Genomic DNA, 20,634 nt, shown 5'->3' with positions numbered 1-20,634 from the left:
GAGAGCTGCGGTTTATGTTATTGCTTTGATAGTGGGATTGCTGGCTATTGTAGGTAGACCAGTGGGATCCCACTAATACATAACAGGGCTGAAGATAGGGGTCGCTACCTTTGACAGCTGTTATGGGTGCTGGGCACACTAGGTACATAACGGGGCTGAAGACAGGGGTCGCTACCTTTGACAGCTGTTATGAGTGCTAGGCACACTAGGTACATAACGGGGCTGAAGACAGGGGTCGCTACCTTTGACAGCTGTTATGGGTGCTAGGCACACCTGGTCAGGACAGACTACGGATCCGAGATATAAGATAAAGGACCTGCAGGATTATGAAGCAGTTAACGATACCGCTGACAATTTTTGAAAAGGCAGAAGTGCCAAGGAATTGATTTTTGGATGCTGAGAGATACGAGTGTTTAAGTAAGGAGCATGCTGTATGGATTGGAAAATGTGATTATGGTGTGCAAGTTGCAGCGTGGATCAGAACCTCTGAATGATATGGTCTGTTTTAATACTAAGAATGATGACGTTATTACTAAGAAGTTATGATGAAAGATGAAGTTAATACTAAATGTGATGACGTTAGAGAGAATGTACTGTATGTCAGGCAATCTGCAGCGTCTCCACACACAGGCTGCTCCCCCTTCACAAGATCAGTTTGTGCTTCCGCAGCTCCCTCCGCCCCTGTAGTAGCGGAGGGGATGAGACCAGGCCCCCCCTTAAGCAGCCCAAAGAGCGAATTTATGTGCTGACAGGAGATTTCTGCAGCCTTAACATCTGTATAATTCTATACACCCCATCTCGGGTAGACCCTGGTGATATACCATCAGCCAGAAGTCCCATAGGTGCCAAACACGGGGGGAGGACTGATCCCCATGTCTCCGCAGATGCAAACTAGCTGACTTGTATATGATGCTTCTCCTCTATACTTATTACCCTTGGGTTGCCACAGGGGTTCACAGACAGTTTCTCCACTCCGGTAAGGAACAGCCCCAAGCAATTCCTACGGAGGGGAGAAAATGAGGAAGCATTTTACATTACACTTGCAGACAACCCCAGAGAAGCTAGATTTGTAAAAATATGTTACTGATAGGATTGAAGGAAGATCTGAGAACAGAAGTGATGAGAGTACAGTCAGAATGTATATACAATCCCTTCCCATGTTTAGGGGATAGAGGACCAGATTAACAATAGGAAAGTAAAGAAACAGCAGAAGGCAACTCCTGTTATGGTGAATACACCTCCGGATGCATTTAATAATGCAATAGTGAATGCTGTGAAAACTGTGGTCCAGGTGGCAGGTATAGGTATACATCACAGGGTAACAGTAGAGAGAGAAGAAAAGAAAAGATGGGATAACAAATCCAGAGAAGTGTAAACAAGAATAATGGTTCCCCCACGGGATGGTCCAATCACTATGACATAATTAAAATGTCCTCCTGGGAAACAAATGAAATATTTAATTGATACGGGGTGAGCCGTACTATAATATATAAGTAAAAGGATATGCCACAACAATTCAAACTCAGGATCTTTTGTTTACCACAATTCATGACAGGGAAAATGGTACAGGGATTAGGAGCAGGTGGAATAGATCATCCCTTGTATGAAACAGAACCTATGAATGTGTGAATAGCACATACTACATACTTGTGTGCATAATTACTAGTCAAAGATAAATGTCCTATAATCTTGATAGGTGCTGATATCCTGAATACTATGAATGCAGTTTTTTTTATTAAGTTTGGAAGAAAGGCATTACTGTTACAGGCCCATTGTCTGAAGAAACCCTCTCACAATGATGTTGCCAATTTAGCTAGATGGCGAGAAAAACTGCAACTGACCAATGTGAGGAAATAATGCATATGCTCGAGCAGATACCAGCTGCGGTATGGGTAAAGGATAAGACAGGTGTTGGTTTAGGATAGTACCAGTATTCATTAGATTGAAGCCAGAAACTGTACCGGTGCGTATTAGACGATATCCCCTGAGCAGAGAGATCAAACAGGTACTGTATGTCTAATGGAAAAAGCTTCCTTGTTAATATTTTTGTACCATGAAGTATGTAAAGTCTAAAGAGGTAACTGCTAATAGCAAAGGAAAAAGTTGTTTTCTTAGGTCATTGCATTTCACTTCAGTTGAAACACATAACACCAGAAGAAAAAGCCATAAGCCAAGCAATGGAGCTCACTTCCATCTGCCACTGAGTATATTCCTGGGGCTGACCAGCTACTGTAGAGAAGCCATGCCAACTGACCCTGGATGCAAAAGAGGGGTTCAAGGACATGAAGGAAGCCATTCTCTCAGCCTCGGCTCTAGGAATCCCAAATTATGACCTCCACTTCCATTTGCACTGTCATGAATGGGGGGACATGCTAAGGGTATACTGTATTTTTAACATGGCTACTTGCCAATGTGCAAGAGACACCAATCCCTAATGTAGATCAAGAGTTTTATATAGATGTGTCACAGGTTTATCAAAATGAAGTACCTTATACAGGTTATTTATTCAATAGTTGATCAATATAAGGTGGTACAAAGTAAAGCTTTGCCTTCTAGGATGTCTACTTGAGAAGCTGAATTGAAAGCACTCGCTGACGTGTGTGTAATCGCTGAACATTTGACAGAAAATACTTTTACAGATAGCCGCTATGCATTTTGCATCTGCCATGATTATGGTCCCATATGGAAGAGCAGAAAGTTTGTTGGTTCCTCTGGTAAGCCCATTAAGAAAAGCAGAATTGGTAGCCCAGCTTCCCAGAGCATTGGAGCTGCCTAAAGAAAGTTGCTATAGTGAAAGTGCAAGCTCACACTAAAGAGCGCACTAAGGAAGCCGAAGGTAATAACCGAGCTGATATTGCCGCCAAGGCTGCTGCTTTGTTCCCTCCTCCCGCAGGAACATACACTGTACAGGTGTCGGGGGAGGTGGATCTTCAATTACTCCAGAGCCTTCAAGATCAGGCCTCTGCACCAGAAAAGGAAGAATGGCAAAGGCACACAGGTGCGAAGGAAGAAGATGGATTGTGGAGAGCGGATGGTAGGTACTGCTTGCCCAGGGCATTGTTCCCTATGGTGTGCTCCCTCTCCCACGAACTAACACACCAATCCAAGGATGGAATGGTAAGCCAGGTAAAAGCAAGTTGGTTGCACCATGGTTACATTATGCTGCTGCAAAATTCATACAGGGATGTGTAATCTGCGCATGCCATAATGGGGGAAAACGGTGAAGGTGCCACCAAAGTGCACCCCCAGGCCATTGCACCCTTTTCAGCGACTGCAGATTGATTTTATTCAGCTTCCAAAGGTAGGCAACTATGAATATGTGCTGGTATGTGTGGATCTTTTCTCCAATTGGCCAGAGTCATGGCCCTGTGCTTCTGCAAATGCACGCACCGTGGTTAAAAAGCTAATGTCAGAAGTTGTTTGCAGATTTGGAATGCCAGAGGTAATTGAAATTGACCGAGGTAGTCATTTCACGTCACAAGTGTGCCAAGGAATCACCCGAGCCTTAGGAATGGAGCATGGGATAGTGATGTGTCAAAATGATGGGCTAATAAATTTATATCCCTTAAAAATGGTACTTTATTGTTTAAAAAACCACAAATGTGGTATACACCAGAAAAAACGTGACTAAAGATGAAAAACAAAAATTAAAGTGTTCAAACAAACAAGCCCATACTAAGGTGACACCTTGGAATCCCTCGTAAAGACTAAGCTGTATCCTGCCTGTCCGCGGAGGTTGGCACCCTAGGGGGGAACGTTGTGGCGCCCCCGCTCAACGATGGCTGTCCCTAGGGGCCCTGATAAGCCCTACCGCCACTAGTGGTCCCTTCTACCCGATGCAAGATATGGGAACCCCTATCTCTAGACAGAGACCAAGCTGCTCTAAAGAGGACCCTGTGTCCCAAAGCAAAGAGGTTAAAATTAAATAGAACACATATGGCAATCGGTGGTCAGATTAGAGCAAGAGACATCATAATAGAAAAAACAGTTTGTGAATAGTGCCTCAATCTCATGTAGAAGATCTCTAAATATATAGAAAAGGCACTGACTCTAATAAGTCATAACACACAGAACGGATAAAGGCTATATCCCATTGCTGTATAAATACAGAAAAAATGCAGAACTGCCACAGCGATACTCATCTGCATTTTCTGCCACCTGCCAACAACCAGTTAACGCCTCAACGCGTTTCGCCTTATTAGGCTCATCAGGAGGCCCGATGCTGCGATATCTTGTGTCCCATAAAGGTGCAAATAGCTTACCGATACTCAGTGCAACTCCCCTCTTTAAAGCCGCCGCGCAGAGCAACAGCTCCGCCCACTCACGTTGCATGGCGTCTCTGCGCGCCAATTGCCTCGACACCCATCCACTGTTGCTCCAATCAGCTAACCGGACTCTCCAGCAGCGTCATGGTGACCAATCCGATGTCCTCAGACAGAAAGTCTCCCAGCATTCACCAATCAGCAGAGCTGAAACTGTTTGCCACGTCTGACATACACGCAGCGTCACTGCTGGATCGCCAATCAAATGTCTGTGGATAAGCCATCTCACAGCGCTCTCAAAGCGCTGCGGCTTAGAATCGCTGTCCACTCCGAAGTATGTAAAATACACTCTCCAAATAAATCCACAGTAAAGCGCTAGGTATGGCATATAGACCGATGCTCAGTAGTCTTAATATGTTTTTCTTTTTTCGGCATGATGACTAGCATGCAGGTGCGCAAATGTAAATCGCATCATAACCTTCAGCGGTGTGAACAGGAGTCAGTGGGCATGCCCCTCATTAAATGAATTGAACACTCTTTTACAATCAAAATATATATACCTATAGGAAAAAAGCATTATAGCACATATATATAGATCCTATAGTTGTTAATCCGATGTTAAATGATTTGCAAACGTAGTTGGAGATAATAATAGATATGCATCAATATATATATACAGCATCCCTAGCACACACCTGTTAAAAATTATTATGCCAATGGAGCTGAGATTAATAAGAGCTGCTCACAGTCATTAGAGGGTGGATCTAAATACGGCAGTGAGGAGGGGAATTTTTTATATATATCCAATATTCCATGACAATGCATGGGGATCCCATTAAAAATGGGAAACACAAACAAACCCCAAAAGACCAATATCCTCAAAGCAGAACACATTATTCTACTGTGGCTCATAAGAAACAGGCAAACGACAGTTGCTCATTCAACCCCCTCGGCTCTAGGGACTCCATCCTGAATATCCATTCACATTCTCTCCTAAGAATCACCTTGTCCACATTACCTCCTCTTGGGTTAACATTAACAACCTCTATAGCACAAAATTTGATGTCACCGAGGTCGCCTTTATGGCACGTCCACATATGCATTGCAAGCGGGGTTTCTCTTTGATGCCTTATGTCCCCAAGATGTTCCCCCACTCTTCTTCTGAGCTCTCTCCTAGTCTTACCTATATAATTTTTAGGGCACGAACACGTGGCCATATAGATGACCCCTGTTGTCTTGCAGTTAGAGAAGTCACGATGATAGAAAATCTTGCCTGTACTCGCACTACAAAAGGACTTCCCTGGTCTCATATATTTACAAAAACTGCAATCCCCACACTTAAAAAAGCCGCAGGGTCTCCTATCTAGCCATGTCCCACCAACCCCTGGTCTCCTATAAAGGCTATGGACCAGCATGTCCTTGATTGATTTGCCCTTTCTAAAGGTAATATTGGGACGCTCACCAATGATATTTTTCAAATCCGGATCTAACCTAAGGACATCCCAGTGCTTGGACAGGACCTTCCTGACCTCCTGATGATTTACATCAAAAGTCCCGATGACTCTTATTATTTCTGTCGAATCTCCAGTCTCACGTTTCTGCAGCAATTTACCCCTGTCTGCTTTCCTTGCAAAGTCATACGCCGTGTTTAACACATGTTGTGGGTATCCCTTTGCCTTAAACCTACAGAACATGTCACCAGCCTGTTTATGGAACAGGTCATTCCTGGAACAATTCCTCCTCAATCGTAGGAATTGTCCCTTCAGGATACCTCTCTTGAGGGGAACTGGGTGGTGGCTCTGCCAATGTAATAAACTATTTGTACTTGTCGGTTTCCGAAATATACTAGTGGAGACACCTCCCATTAGATCTTTTTTGATTTTGATATCTAAAAATGGTATTTCGGTTTTATGAATTTCTGAGGTAAATCTCAGGTTCACATTATTTTGATTCAGTTCTCTTACAAACTCTTAAAGAATCATAGAATCGTAGAGCTGGAAGGGACCTCCTGGGCCATCTGGTCCAACCCCCTGCTCAAAGCAGGATTCGCTAAATCATCCCAGTCAGATGTCTGTCCAGCCACTGTTTGAAGACTTCCATTGAAGGAGAACTCACCACTTCTCGTGGCAGCCTGTTCCACTCATTGATCACTCTAACTGTCAAAAAGTTTTTTCTAATATCTAATCTGTGTCTCCTCCCATTCAGTTTCATCCCATTGCTTCTAGTCTTTCCTTGTGCAAATGAGAATAAAGTTGATCCTTCTACAATGTGACAGCCCTTAAGATATTTGTAGACAGCTATTAAGTCTCCTCTCAGTCTTCTCTTTTGCAAACTAAACATTCCCAAATCCTGCAACCTTTCCTCATAAGACAGGATTTGCAGACCGGTCACCATTCTGGTCGCTCTTTTCTGAACTTGCTCCAGTTTGTTGATGTCTTTTTTAAAATGTGGTGCCCAAAACTGGACACAATATTCCAGATGAGGTCTGACCAAAGAGGAGTAGAGGGAAATAATGACTTCACGTGATCTAGACTGTATGCTTCTGTTAATACATCCTAGAATTGCATTTGCCTTTTTTGCTGCTGCATCACACTGTTGACTCATATTCAGTCTGTGATCTATTAGTATACCCAAGTCTTTTTCACATGTGCTGTCACTTAGCCCTATTCCTCCCATTCTATATATGCTTTTTTCATTTTTATTGCCCAGATGTAGTACTTTGCATTTCTCCCTGTTAAAAACCATTCTGTTAGTTGCTGCCCACTTCTCCAGTTTATTTAAATCTTTTTGAATCCTCTCTCTCTCTTCTCTAGTATTAGCTATCCCTCCTAGCTTTGTGTCATCAGCAAATTTAATCAGTTTACCCTCAATTCCTTCATCTAAATCATTGATAAAGATGTTGAACAATACAGGGCCCAGGACAGAGCCCTGTGGTACCCCACTTGAGACATTCTTCCAACTGGATGTGCAGCCATTTACGACCACTCTTTGGGTCCGATCACTAAGCCAGTTATGAATCCACCTAACAGTTGCCTTGTCCATTCCATACTTAGTCATTTTTTCAATAAGGATTGTATGAGAGACTTTGTCAAATGCTTTGCTGAAGTCAAGATATACTATATCTACAGCATTTCTTTGATCCACCCAATCAGTGATACCATCATAGAAGGAAATTAAGTTAGTCTGACATGACTTATTAGTTACAAACCCATGCTGACTCTGTTTAATCACTTCATTCTTATCCAGGTATTGACATACATGTTGTTTAATAATTTGTTCAAAGATCTTTCCTGGTATAGAAGTCAGACTCACCGGCCTATAGTTTCCTGGGTCCACCTTCTTCCCCTTTTTGAAGATAGGAACAACATTTGCTCTTCTCCAGTCTTCTGGCACTTCTCCTGTTCTCCAAGAATTTTCAAAGATTATGGAGAGGGGTTCAAAAATTTCTTCTGCTATCTCCTTCAGTACTCTGGGGTGTAATTAATCTGGACCTGGAGACTTGAATTCATTTAGGTTAGCTAAGTGTTTCCTCACTATCTTTCTGTTTATAGATATCCTGGATTCTTCTATTCCCTTAATAGGACAGTGAATAACAGTTGATGTTGCATTTCCTTTCTGAGAGAAAACAGATGCAAAATAGGAATTTAAAAGTTCAGCCTTCTCAACATCCTGTCTTACCATTTCATCATTTTCATCCTGTAAAAATCCTATAGCATCTTTGACTTTTCTTTTACTTTTGACATATCCCCAAAATCCTTTATTATTGCTTTTGACATCTCTTGCAAGCCTCAGCTCATTTTCAGCTTTAGATAATCTGATTTGTGCCCTGCAGGTTCTGCAGACAGCATTATATTCTTCTTTAGATATGCCTCCCTCTTTCCATTTTATAAACATTTTTTTCTTCCTTTTTAGCATGTGCTTAAGTTCTGTGTTCATCCATCCTGGTTTCCTTAAATGCTTCCTATTCTTCCCTCTTTTCGGAATTGTTAACAACTGTGCTTTGAGAATTTCATTTTTCAAGATTTCCCATCCTTCCTGGACATTTTTGTCTTTAAGGATATCCAGCCATTGGATCCCTCCAATTCTCTTTCTGAATCCCTTAAAATCTGCCTTTCTGAAATCTAACCTTGACGTCTGAGTCTTCACAGGTCTTCCGCCTCTAGTTATCCAAAATTCTAAAATAGCATGGTCGCTACCTCCTAGGGTCCCAGCCACTTTTACCTCCTCAACCATTTCCTCCCTGTTTATAAGGATTAGATCCAAGGTAGCAGTTCCCCTTGTTTTCTCCCTTACCTTTTGGAAGATAAAGTTGTCAGCAAGAGAGGATAAGAATTTCCTTGACCTGTTAGTATTGCCTGAGAGAGATTCCCAACAAATGTCTGGATAGTTGAAATCTCCCATGACAACTATGTCATATTTTTTGGAGAACTTGGCCATCTGATGCATAAAGAGTTCATCCATATCTTCGGCTTGCACAGGCGGCCTGTAGTAAATGCCTACAATGGTGTCCTTTCCATTGTTCTGTCCTTGTATTCTTACCCAAACAGTTTCCACAGAACTCCCAGTCTCTGAAGCTTCAATATCTGTGCAGATATACGCGTTTCGAACATACAATGCAACACCCCCTCCTCGTTTATCAAGTCTGTTTCTTGAAAATAAGTTGTATCCTTCTAGTCTTGTATTCCAATCATGTGTATTGTCCCACCAAGTTTCAGTGATTCCAATGACATCATATTTCTTTTCCTGTGTTAGTAGTTCCAATTCTCCTTGTTTGTTGCCCATGCTTTGTGCATTAGTATAGAAACATTTTAGTTTGTGATTGGTTTCTCTTTCTCCAATATTTTTATTAATTAGATTCTTTCATCTTTGTTCTTCCTTTCCACTTCTAATAGCAGAGTTCTCAATAGCATTTGTCAGATGTATGGCTTTTTCTGGTCTTTTGCTTCCCTTCCCATGTTGTTCTAGTTTAAAGCTCTCCTTACAAGTGTAGCAAGGCGACTTCCAAATACATGCTTTCCAGTCTTCGTAAGGTGCACCCCATCTCTAGCAAGTAGTCCATCGTATAAGTAGTTCACTCCGTGATCCAGAAATCCAAATCGTTGCTGACGGCACCATCGACGTAGCCAGTTGTTCACCTGCAGAATCTTATTCCACCTCCTTGTTCCATGGCCATCCACTGGGAGGATGGAAGAGAAGACCACCTGCGCTCCCAGTTCTTTCACTTTCTTGCCTAAGTCTTCAAAGTCTCTGCAGATGGTTTCCAGGTCGTTTCTTGCGGTGTCATTTGTCCCCACATGTAGTAGCAGGAATGGGTAGTCATCTGTAGGTCTGAAGAGTCCTGATATCCTGTCAGACACATCTTTAATTTTTGCACCTGGAAGACAGCACATTTCTCTTGAAGTCATATCCGGTCTGCAGATAGCGGCCTCTGTTCCTCTCAGCAGGGAATCCCCCATGACTACCACTCTCCGTTTCTTCTTCACAACATTTTTCTTTCTCCATCCAGGAGGACTCTGAGGGCGTACAAGGTTGCTGTTTGTTGGCAAAGTCTTATCCTGATGTATTTCTTCATCGTTTTCCTGCGTGAGAGCCTGGTACTGGTTTCTGAGCAGTATGGGTGCTGACTGCCTCCTGATCCTCCTGCTTCTCTGGGTCACATGTCTCCATTCCTCTGTTTCTTCAGGTGCACCTCGAATTTCTTCTCTTTCTGTAACATGAAGAGATAATTCTGCTCTGTCCAAGAACTCTTCACCTTCCTTAATGATCTTCAACGTAGCTAACCTCTCTTCGAGATTTTGCAATTTTTCCTCCAACAGGGACACAAGCTTGCATTTGTGGCATGTGAAGTTTGGCTTTTCCACTGGTAAATCTGTGAACATGTAGCAAGAAATGCAGGTCACCAAATGGCTCCTGGCCTCTTCCATCTTGAGATTTCTTAAAAACGATGAAAGATGAGCCAAATTTCGCGCGCCGATAGGCATCATCTATGAACCTGTACCACAGAGAAATCAGACCGTGCCACCACTTCTCTTCTCCTCCAAACACAATAGTCTCCTCCCACCAGCCCAGGAACAGGTTTGCATACGAAGGGGCACAGGGGCACCCCATCGCAGTGCCCCTGAGCTGGTGGTAGAATTTTCCATCAAAACAGAATGCATTATGGGTCAATACATATCGCAAGAGCGAGCACACAAAAGTATTATGCCCTCTACAAGCTATTGACCTCTGACTCAAATAGTGTCCCACACTTCTGATGCCTACGTCATGTGGTATATTGCTATAGAGGGCTTCTATATCAATAGAAGCCAACCAAGCATCCCCCTCCAGATGTACGCCCTCTAATTTTAGCAATAGGTCGGATGTATCCCTTAAGTATGATGGCATAGAGACCACAAAGGGGCGTATTATCTGGTCGATATATAAACCGCTATTTTGTGTCAAAGAGTCCACACCTGATACAATCGGCCTCCCTTTGAGGGGATTGAGGCCCTTATGTATCTTTGACAATGCATAAAAGGTGGCTACCATTGGAAACTTAGGAATAATGAAATCAAATTCAGTCTTTGAGATCAAGCCCTCCACTAGGGCCCTATCCACAATCAATTGCAACTCCCCTTTGAAGGTGACCATAGGATTCTCTTTTAAGACCTCATATGTCGAATTATCCTGCAATATAGCCTGGCACATTTTACGGTACTCAGCGTGATTCAAGATTACCATATTACCCCCTTTATCGGAGGGTTTCACTACTATTTGGTCATTTTTCTTTAAGGCCTCAAGTGCTAGTCTCTCACTGGTCAACAAATTATCATTATTCTCCCATTCTGGTCCTGTTAATCTCTTAAGGTCCCTTTCTACCAAACTGGCAAAGATATCAATGTTTCCCATATCCCCCAGAGGTGGCATCTTTTCGCTTTTATTTCTTAAAGTAGTAAAGGGACCTTTCCCAGCAATGGGGGCTCTATTATTTTCATTTAGAAGTCCAATGAGCGCCTCGTATCCTTCAATGTCCTCCTCATTAAGGCCCTGTTGTCTACAGGCCTCACGACTATTGTGTCTAAAGAACTTTTTCCACTTGAGTTTCCTACAAAACAAATTCAGATCTGAGGTCTTAAAAGAGAATCCTATGGTCACCTTCAAAGGGGAGTTGCAATTGATTGTGGATAGGGCCCTAGTGGAGGGCTTGATCTCAAAGACTGAACTTGATTTCATTATTCCTAAGTTTCCAATGGTAGCCACCTTTTATGCATTGTCAAAGATACATAAGGGCCTCAATCCCCTCAAAGGGAGGCCGATTGTATCAGGTGTGGACTCTTTGACACGAAATAGCGGTTTATATATCGACCAGATAATACGCCCCTTTGTGGTCTCTATGCCATCATACTTAAGGGATACATCCGACCTATTGCTAAAATTAGAGGGCGTACATCTGGAGGGGGATGCTTGGTTGGCTTCTATTGATATAGAAGCCCTCTATAGCAATATACCACATGACGTAGGCATCAGAAGTGTGGGACACTATTTGAGTCAGAGGTCAATAGCTTGTAGAGGGCATAATACTTTTGTGTGCTCGCTCTTGCGATATGTATTGACCCATAATGCATTCTGTTTTGATGGAAAATTCTACCACCAGCTCAGGGGCACTGCGATGGGGTGCCCCTGTGCCCCTTCGTATGCAAACCTGTTCCTGGGCTGGTGGGAGGAGACTATTGTGTTTGGAGGAGAAGAGAAGTGGTGGCACGGTCTGATTTCTCTGTGGTACAGGTTCATAGATGATGTCTTTATGATATGGACAGGGGAAAAAGATCAGTTTGAAGAGTTTGTAAGAGAACTGAATCAAAATAATGTGAACCTGAGATTTACCTCAGAAATTCATAAAACCGAAATACCATTTTTAGATATCAAAATCAAAAAAGATCTAATGGGAGGTGTCTCCACTAGTATATTTCGGAAACCGACAAGTACAAATAGTTTATTACATTGGCAGAGCCACCACCCAGTTCCCCTCAAGAGAGGCATCCCGAAGGGACAATTCCTACGATTGAGGAGGAATTGTTCCAGGAATGACCTGTTCCATAAACACGCTGGTGATATGTTCTGTAGGTTTAAGGCAAAGGGATACCCACAACATGTGTTAAACACGGCGTATGACTTTGCAAGGAAAGCAGACAGGGGTAAATTGCTGCAGAAACGTGAGACTGGAGATTCGACAGAAATAATAAGAGTCATCGGGACTTTTGATGTAAATCATCAGGAGGTCAGGAAGGTCCTGTCCAAGCACTGGGATGTCCTTAGGTTAGATCCGGATTTGAAAAATATCATTGGTGAGCGTCCCAATATTACCTTTAGAAAGGGCAAATCAATCAAGGACATGCTGGTCCATAGCCTTTATAGGAGACCAGGGGTTGGTGGGACATGGCTAGATAGGAGACCCTGCGGCTTTTTTAAGTGTCGGGATTGCAGTTTTTGTAAATATATGAGACCAGGGAAGTCCTTTTGTAGTGCGAGTACAGGCAAGATTTTCTATCATCGTGACTTCTCTAACTGCAAGACAACAGGGGTCATCTATATGGCCACGTGTTCGTGCCCTAAAAATTATATAGGTAAGACTAGGAGAGAGCTCAGAAGAAGAGTGGGGGAACAGCTTGGGGACATAAGGCATCAAAGAGAAACCCCGCTTGCAATGCATATGTGGACGTGCCATAAAGGCGACCTCGGTGACATCAAATTTTGTGCTATAGAGGTTGTTAATGTTAACCCAAGAGGAGGTAATGTGGACAAGGTGATTCTTAGGAGAGAATGTGAATGGATATTCAGGATGGAGTCCCTAGAGCCGAGGGGGTTGAATGAGCAACTGTCGTTTGCCTGTTTCTTATGAGCCACAGTAGAATAATGTGTTCTGCTTTGAGGATATTGGTCTTTTGGGTTTTGTTTGTGTTTCCCATTTTTAATGGGATCCCCATGCATTGTCATGGAATATTGGATATATATAAAAAATTCCCCTCCTCACTGCCGTATTTAGATCCACCCTCTAATGAATGTGAGCAGCTCTTATTAATCTCAGCTCCATTGGCATAATAATTTTTAACAGGTGTGTGCTAGGGATGCTGTATATATATATTGATGCATATCTATTATTATCTCAAACTATGTTTGCAAATCATTTAACATCGGATTAACAACTATAGGATCTATATATATGTGCTATAATGCTTTTTTCCTATAGGTATATATATTTTGATTGTAAAAGAGTGTTCAATTCATTTAATGAGGGGCATGCCCACTGACTCCTGTTCACACCGCTGAAGGTTATGATGCGATTTACATTTGCGCACCTGCGTGCTAATCATCATGCCGAAAAAAGAAAAACATATTAAGACTACTGAGCATCGGTCTATGTGCCATACCTAGCGCTTTACTGTGGATTTATTTGGAGAGTGTATTTTACATGTGGGTGATATACTTCGGAGTGGACAGCGATTCTAAGCCGCAGCGCTTTGAGAGCGCTGTGAGATGGCTTATCCACAGACATTTGATTGGCGATCCAGCAGTGACGCTGCGTGTATGTCAGACGTGGCAAACAGTTTCAGCTCTGCTGATTGGTGAATGCTGGGAGACTTTCTGTCTGAGGACATCGGATTGGTCACCATGACGCTGCTGGAGAGTCCGGTTAGCTGATTGGAGCAACAGTGGATGGGTGCCGAGGCAATTGGCGCGCAGAGACGCCATGCAACGTGAGTGGGCGGAGCTGTTGCTCTGCGCGGCGGCTTTAAAGAGGGGAGTTGCACTGAGTATCGGTAAGCTATTTGCACCTTTATGGGACACAAGATATCGCAGCATCGGGCCTCCTGATGAGCCTAATAAGGCGAAACACGTTGAGGCGTTAACTGGTTGTTGGCAGGTGGCAGAAAATGCAGATGAGTATCGCTGTGGCAGTTCTGCATTTTTTCTGTATTTATACAGCAATGGGATATAGCCTTTATCCGTTCTGTGTGTTATGACTTATTAGAGTCAGTGCCTTTTCTATATATTTAGAGATCTTCTACATGAGATTGAGGCACTATTCACAAACTGTTTTTTCTATTATGATGTCTCTTGCTCTAATCTGACCACCGATTGCCATATGTGTTCTATTTAATTTTAACCTCTTTGCTTTGGGACACAGGGTCCTCTTTAGAGCAGCTTGGTCTCTGTCTAGAGATAGGGGTTCCCATATCTTGCATCGGGTAGAAGGGACCACTAGTGGCGGTAGGGCTTATCAGGGCCCCTAGGGACAGCCATCGTTGAGCGGGGGCGCCACAACGTTCCCCCCTAGGGTGCCAACCTCCGCGGACAGGCAGGATACAGCTTAGTCTTTACGAGGGATTCCAAGGTGTCACCTTAGTATGGGCTTGTTTGTTTGAACACTTTAATTTTTGTTTTTCATCTTTAGTCACGTTTTTTCTGGTGTATACCACATTTGTGGTTTTTTAAACAATAAAGTACCATTTTTAAGGGATATATATGTATGATTTGACTTTGAGAACCTTTACAACATTGTAATTGAAATTGCTAATAAATTTATCCAGTACCATAACTATATTGCCCAGGTCAGAAATCTATCCAATTGCTGGATTTGTTCACATGCCCCAATTGCTGTAAAAACTATGCAATATTTTGTAACTCTATTGAGAGAGAGGGGCAGTTTACGTAGATGAAGAAACCAGAGAAGGTCAGTATGGAGATGGAGCTGCTGAGATGTCCATAAGTATAAATACTGACCCAGAATGCCAGTCATTACGATATTATAGGGCAGTCACTACAGATTTAGATGACTCTTGGTGTCTTTACACTGCCACTACCAGGTTAGTTTCAATGACAATAGCTGTTCTTAATAAATTTCAGTTTATAAACATAGTATGTGGGAGTAATGCATATAGGTGGATTCCTAAAGGAGCTGAAGGTGCTTGTACACTGGCTAGGTTAGAGCCGGCCACCTGGGTATGGAATGAGAATGATTTCCCTTATAAAAATGTCCCTGATCACATGATAGCAAAGCGTAGTACACCCTCTCCCCAGCCACCCAAACATTTAATGCACACTCCATGGTATCTTAAAACTGGGATGGTCCTCACTGGTCCTTTGGGAGTTATGTTCAGAATTCTAAGAAATGCTCAGATGATAGAAGAATTGGGTGATAGCTTTGATAATGTAACTGAGTGTTTATTTGACGCCATCAATGTAGGATCTGCTTATATGAGACAGCTCATTGTTATAACTAACCAACACTCTATGGTGCTTGACTATCTTACAGCATCTCAAGGGGCATTCTGTCAGGTAGTGGGACTTGCTGGTTGTCATTATATAGATCCATCCGGACTGATGAGAGTCACTCATGACATAGAACAAGCTAGGCTAATAAAGGAAGGAATACGGAAGGTTAATTCCCTGGAAGACCTGCCCCTCCCTGAATGGCTCGCATGGTTAAATCCTTTGAATTTGTTTAAAGGGATAGGGGATGGATATCAGGAATAATTCATTTTCTAATTCAAGCAGTCTTTGTAATATTGGTTATTGCAGTAATGATAAGAATATTTGTTTTACTCATAAAGAAAATTCTTGGCTCTAATTGTAAATATTTTCCAGGTAAACATAAAGCTAGAATCAATACTGACTCTGATATAAAGCAAACCCAAGTGATGACGACCTTCATAACCACTGTTCAGTGTGACTGTATATTCTGCAACAAGCAAACTTCAGTAGACCTGGCTGATTGTATGCATTGTGGAAAACCACTGGTTTGAGCAAAGACAAAGGCTCTACAAAGAACTACAACGATGAAGATTACATGCATTATGGACATTAAATGATTAACACTTACTAATGAATAAAGATATAAAATATATATATACTAATATATCAAAATATATGTTACCATGTATTACAGTAATTATGAATTTACTATATCTTACTAACATGTTACACACAAAACAGACATAAATTCCCCTCAATAAAATCTGTATTCCTCTGAGATAAGGCAATAAGTAAAAGAGAAGTAGGGAAAGGAGGTCTGATTCACAGGTATAATCTGAATGGATACACAGAAGGACTGGTATCCCATGATATACATAGGACAAGCCGTGTATTTTGTGAAGTAGGGTTATCTTGCAGGCCTCGGATAAAGGCAAGGTGAGATAGATGTAAAGGTAGACAGATAATAAAAAGAGGGGAGTTGTCAAAGAAATGGTTAATCCTAGTTCTCTAAACTCACTGAAAAACAACTTATAACCCATGACATCATTTTAATTGTTATCATCTGTCTACGTGATAGGATAATTCTGCCAGTGGTCAGTTCCAAATCTCTCTCATAATAAATGTTTAAATATGTTGAGGCCAAATCCAGTTTCTGGCCAAAACACACTAGCAGGATGTAGTTCCACGAATTGTTAAATTAATAAAAGGGAAATGCCAAAAACTCCCGTCACCTCCAATTAAATATATCTTCTAACACATAATATACTTTGACATTTCTGTTATATAACTATTGTTTTTGCCAAGTATCCACCATTTTGAATTGTTACACAACATTATGGAAGTATCCATATTTGTTCATTTCCTCTTTCTGATTTACTATAAAAGATCTACCCTGACCCTCCCAATAAAGGAGATTAACTTGAAAGACAAGCCACCTTTGTCTCTCTCTTTATTCTTCCACTCCTAGGATCCTAGGTAAGAGAAGCTCTAAATGAGCTTTACCCGAGGTTGGTGACTATAGAAAAAATCCCGACGCTGACACAGGACACAGAATATATCACACAGATACAGAGGGCAGGCCAATAGAAAAGCGGCAGGCCAGACATACATTACAAAAGCCGCAGGTGGCCGAAGCCTGCCGATGTTTACTGTGGAAATGACAAAGGTGGGGGGAGGGCGGACAAAAGGGTAATGCTGATGCATTAGGGACATGCATCTCACATAGAACCTATTATACATCCATATAACTGCACAACATATTCTGGGTGCTAAGTGGTTCTGTAACAGATGCGATCGTGTTCGATAGCAGCATTTCGTTGGTTAAAGTGCCGGAAGTGATCTGTGACTGCTCCTGGCACCTAGTGCCGGATGTCAGCTGTCAGAATCAGCTGACACCCCGCGGGGATCACCCAGGCACCCCCCTTGTGCGCAGCCAATCGCAATGACGTAATATTCCGTCCATGCTCAAATCGGCCCAGGTCATATGGACGGAATATTAAGTCAGATGTCAGAAAGGGGTTAATATATATACATGGATTTTACTAAACTATACTTTGGGACAGGTTTAGAAATGTTTTATATACTTACCTGATGATTGTTCTCTGCATAATCTCTTCTTTTAACATGTTTTTATGTGTTCTGTTGAAATAAAGATATTGTATTTCATACTGAAACTTTGTTTATGGGAGTAACCTTTGTAGGCTATGTTGTTGGGATTTCTACTCCTGAATATATGTAGGTCCTTGTTTGGGCTTTTTATTCATGGGTAGACAAAGGAACTACATATTGCGGCAAAAGACGTATACATGACAGCATCATACTGCAGGGAAAGACATGTATTTTACAGCAACAAAGAACGTGATAATACAACATGACAATATTTAGGAGTATTTCATCAAACTCCATTACAATCCATAAATCCCCATGTCCCTTTTACCTAATGTCGTTACTCGCATAACGTCACATATTGACAACTGTATTGTCCTTGTCTCAGACACTACTTACTACCATATGACACCACTTATTCACTCTCACAATGCCCTGCAGCTACTCCTATTAACCTTTGTATAAGCCAACCATCCCTGCTAATGGCTCTGAAGTGATTTCATGTCTCCATTCTGGATAGAGTTCCAATAACAGCATCTCATTAGCTGCAAAGTTAGTAAGCTAAAATTTTTCCACGACGGCAGCTCAATCCGACATGGCTGTTCAACATATTTAGTACTGATCATTTTCTTACAATGAGTGATTTTAATTTAACATAGCCAAACATTAGGAATGACAAGGGATTGTCCTAGTAGTGGTCAACCCCTTTAAGAAGATACAATTTTCAGTTAAAATATTTCCAACATTCTGAACATGAAAAAGGTTTCTCTCCTGTGTGACTTCCCTGATGTTTATTAAGAGTTGACTTCGGTGAAAAGGATTTCCTACATTAAGAACATTAAAAAGGCTTCTCCCCTGTGTGGGTTCTCTGGTGCTTAACCAAATCTGATTTACGGGTTAAACATTTCCCACATTCTGAACAGGAAAAAGGCTTCCCCCCTGCATGATTTCTTTGGTGTATAACAAGACTCCATTTCCGGTTAAAACATTTCCCACATCCTAAACAGAAAAAAGGCTTCTCCCCTGTGTGAGTTCTTTGGTGTATAACCAAATCTGATTTCTGGACAAAACATTTCCCACATTCTGAACAGGAAAAAGGCTTATCCCCTGTGTGAGTTCTCTGGTGCTTAACAAAATTTGATTGATTGTTAAAACATTTCCCACATTCTGAACAGGAAAAAGGCTTCAACCCTGTGTGATTTCTTTGGTGTATAACAAGATTCCAGTTCTGGTTAAAACATTTCCCACATTCTGAACAGGAAAAAGGCTTCTCCCCTGTGTGAGTTCTTTGGTGCTTAACCAAATATGATTTATGTGTAAAACATTTCCCACATTCTGAACAGGAAAAAGGCTTCCCCCCTGCATGATTTCTTTGGTGTATAACAAGACTCCATTTCCGGTTAAAACATTTCCCACATCCTGAACAGGAAAAAGGCTTCTCCCCTGTGTGAGTTCTTTGGTGTATAACCAAATCAGATTTCTGGATAAAACATTTCCCACATTCTGGACAGGAAAAAGGCTTCTCCCCTGTGTGAGTTCTCTGGTGCTTAACAAAATTTGATTGATTGTTAAAACATTTCCCACATTCTGAACAGGAAAAAGGCTTCCCCCCTGTGTGAGTTCTCTGGTGCTTAACAAAATTTGATTGATTGTTAAAACATTTCCCACATTCTGAACAGGAAAAAGGCTTCTCCCCTGTGTGAGTTCTTTGGTGCTTAACCAAATCTGATTTCTGGTTAAAACATTTCTCACATTCTGAACAGGAAAAAGGCTTCTCCCCTGTGTGAGTTCTCTGGTGCTTACCAAAATTTGATTTATGGTTAAAACATTTCCCACATTCTGAACATGAAAGTCTATTCTCTGCTATGAGAATTTTTTCACTATTTCCATATTCTGAATATGAAAATGGCTTCTTTCCTTTAGAATCTATTTGTTTTTTAATGCTTATATTGTTACTTTGATTTTCCTTAGTAGTTGATAATGAACCAGAAGACAGGACCTGTTTCAAAGGATCAGATGTCAAATCTTTGCTGTGAAGGGATGATGGTATATCTGGAGTAATGGCATTCTCTTCAGTTGTATCCTGTGGGATCTCAAGATCATCCGATTTAAAAATTGAAGATGTCAGCTGTCCTTCTGATCTCCTAGTACAGTCATCTGCTAAAAATAAAACCAATTATTAATTTTGAATAAAATATCCTCAAACGTTATACTTTTGAGCATTTCTACTTAAACTGTCTGTAAAAATTACAAGCTTTTTAAAAATACTGAATTATTCACCAAGACAATGACAATTCAGAGTCTAATCAAAAGCCTTCTAGCATAAACTAGTGCATCGTGGTGTTCAAATGTTTGTTCATTCTGCCTCTCAAACATGGAATAAAAAGCCACCAAGCAATGTTATAAAGGTGAAAATTATACCAATAAAACTTCTACTCATCTCACGAAATAGAAGATACCACTAAGGTCCATCATCTGTCAGTGGAAAAACAAAGGTTTCCATATTATTAGTGGCTCAAAAGCTCTTGAAAAGCAACAAGGCTTCCATAACCCCTTAATGACCGCCAATACGTCTTTTTCCTGACCTAAGATATGACAGAATAGCATCCCCATACAGGTGACAATCCAGCAGCTATCGGCTGTACACTGTAGATGACAACTTACTGCATCTGCCATGATCATTGTTGGCACCGTCCATATCTGTTTAACCAATTAGATGCTGCTGTCAAAACTGGCTCTATCATTTAAGAAGTTAACAGACTGTGGGGGCTTCCGATTTAACCTCATCGGCACCCAGAGAACATGATTGTGTGGTCCTGAAGCTTGCCATGGCAACTCATGGCCAAATAACGGCCTTAGAGTCTACTGGTTATAGCGGCATGTTCAGAAGTTAGCAATATTTAGGTGGTAAAAGTACATTTTTCCTTTTCTGTTATGCCACTTTGCATTAATTCCTGAAAATCACCTGAAGGGTTAATAAACTACCCAACAGCAGTTTTCAGTTTTCAATATGTCGAGGGTTGCAGTTTTCGAA

General features: G+C 41.6%; 1 protein-coding gene across 11 annotated transcripts in view; it reads right to left on the bottom strand.

The window, feature by feature from the left end:
- Nucleotides 1-20,634, bottom strand: part of LOC141047273 (uncharacterized) — a 201,979-nt gene that overhangs the window by 64,318 nt on the left and 117,027 nt on the right. For 9 of the 11 annotated variants that reach the window (XM_073542287.1, XM_073542283.1, XM_073542282.1 and 6 more), the window contains exon 7: nt 19,600-19,760. In XM_073542287.1, coding sequence (XP_073398388.1) covers nt 19,600-19,760 — 161 coding nt within the window. Of the gene's footprint in view, nt 1-18,605; nt 19,761-20,634 lie in introns of all 11 variants that reach the window. The other 2 variants (XM_073542288.1, XM_073542280.1) reach the window with 2 other exon arrangements.

The sequence above is a fragment of the Dendrobates tinctorius genome, unplaced genomic scaffold, assembly GCF_039654945.1.
Source record: "Dendrobates tinctorius isolate UK_male_01 unplaced genomic scaffold, ASM3965494v1 ptg000126l, whole genome shotgun sequence".
Classification (NCBI taxonomy): Eukaryota; Metazoa; Chordata; class Amphibia; order Anura; family Dendrobatidae; genus Dendrobates; species Dendrobates tinctorius.
This window is presented reverse-complemented; position numbering and strand designations above follow the sequence as displayed.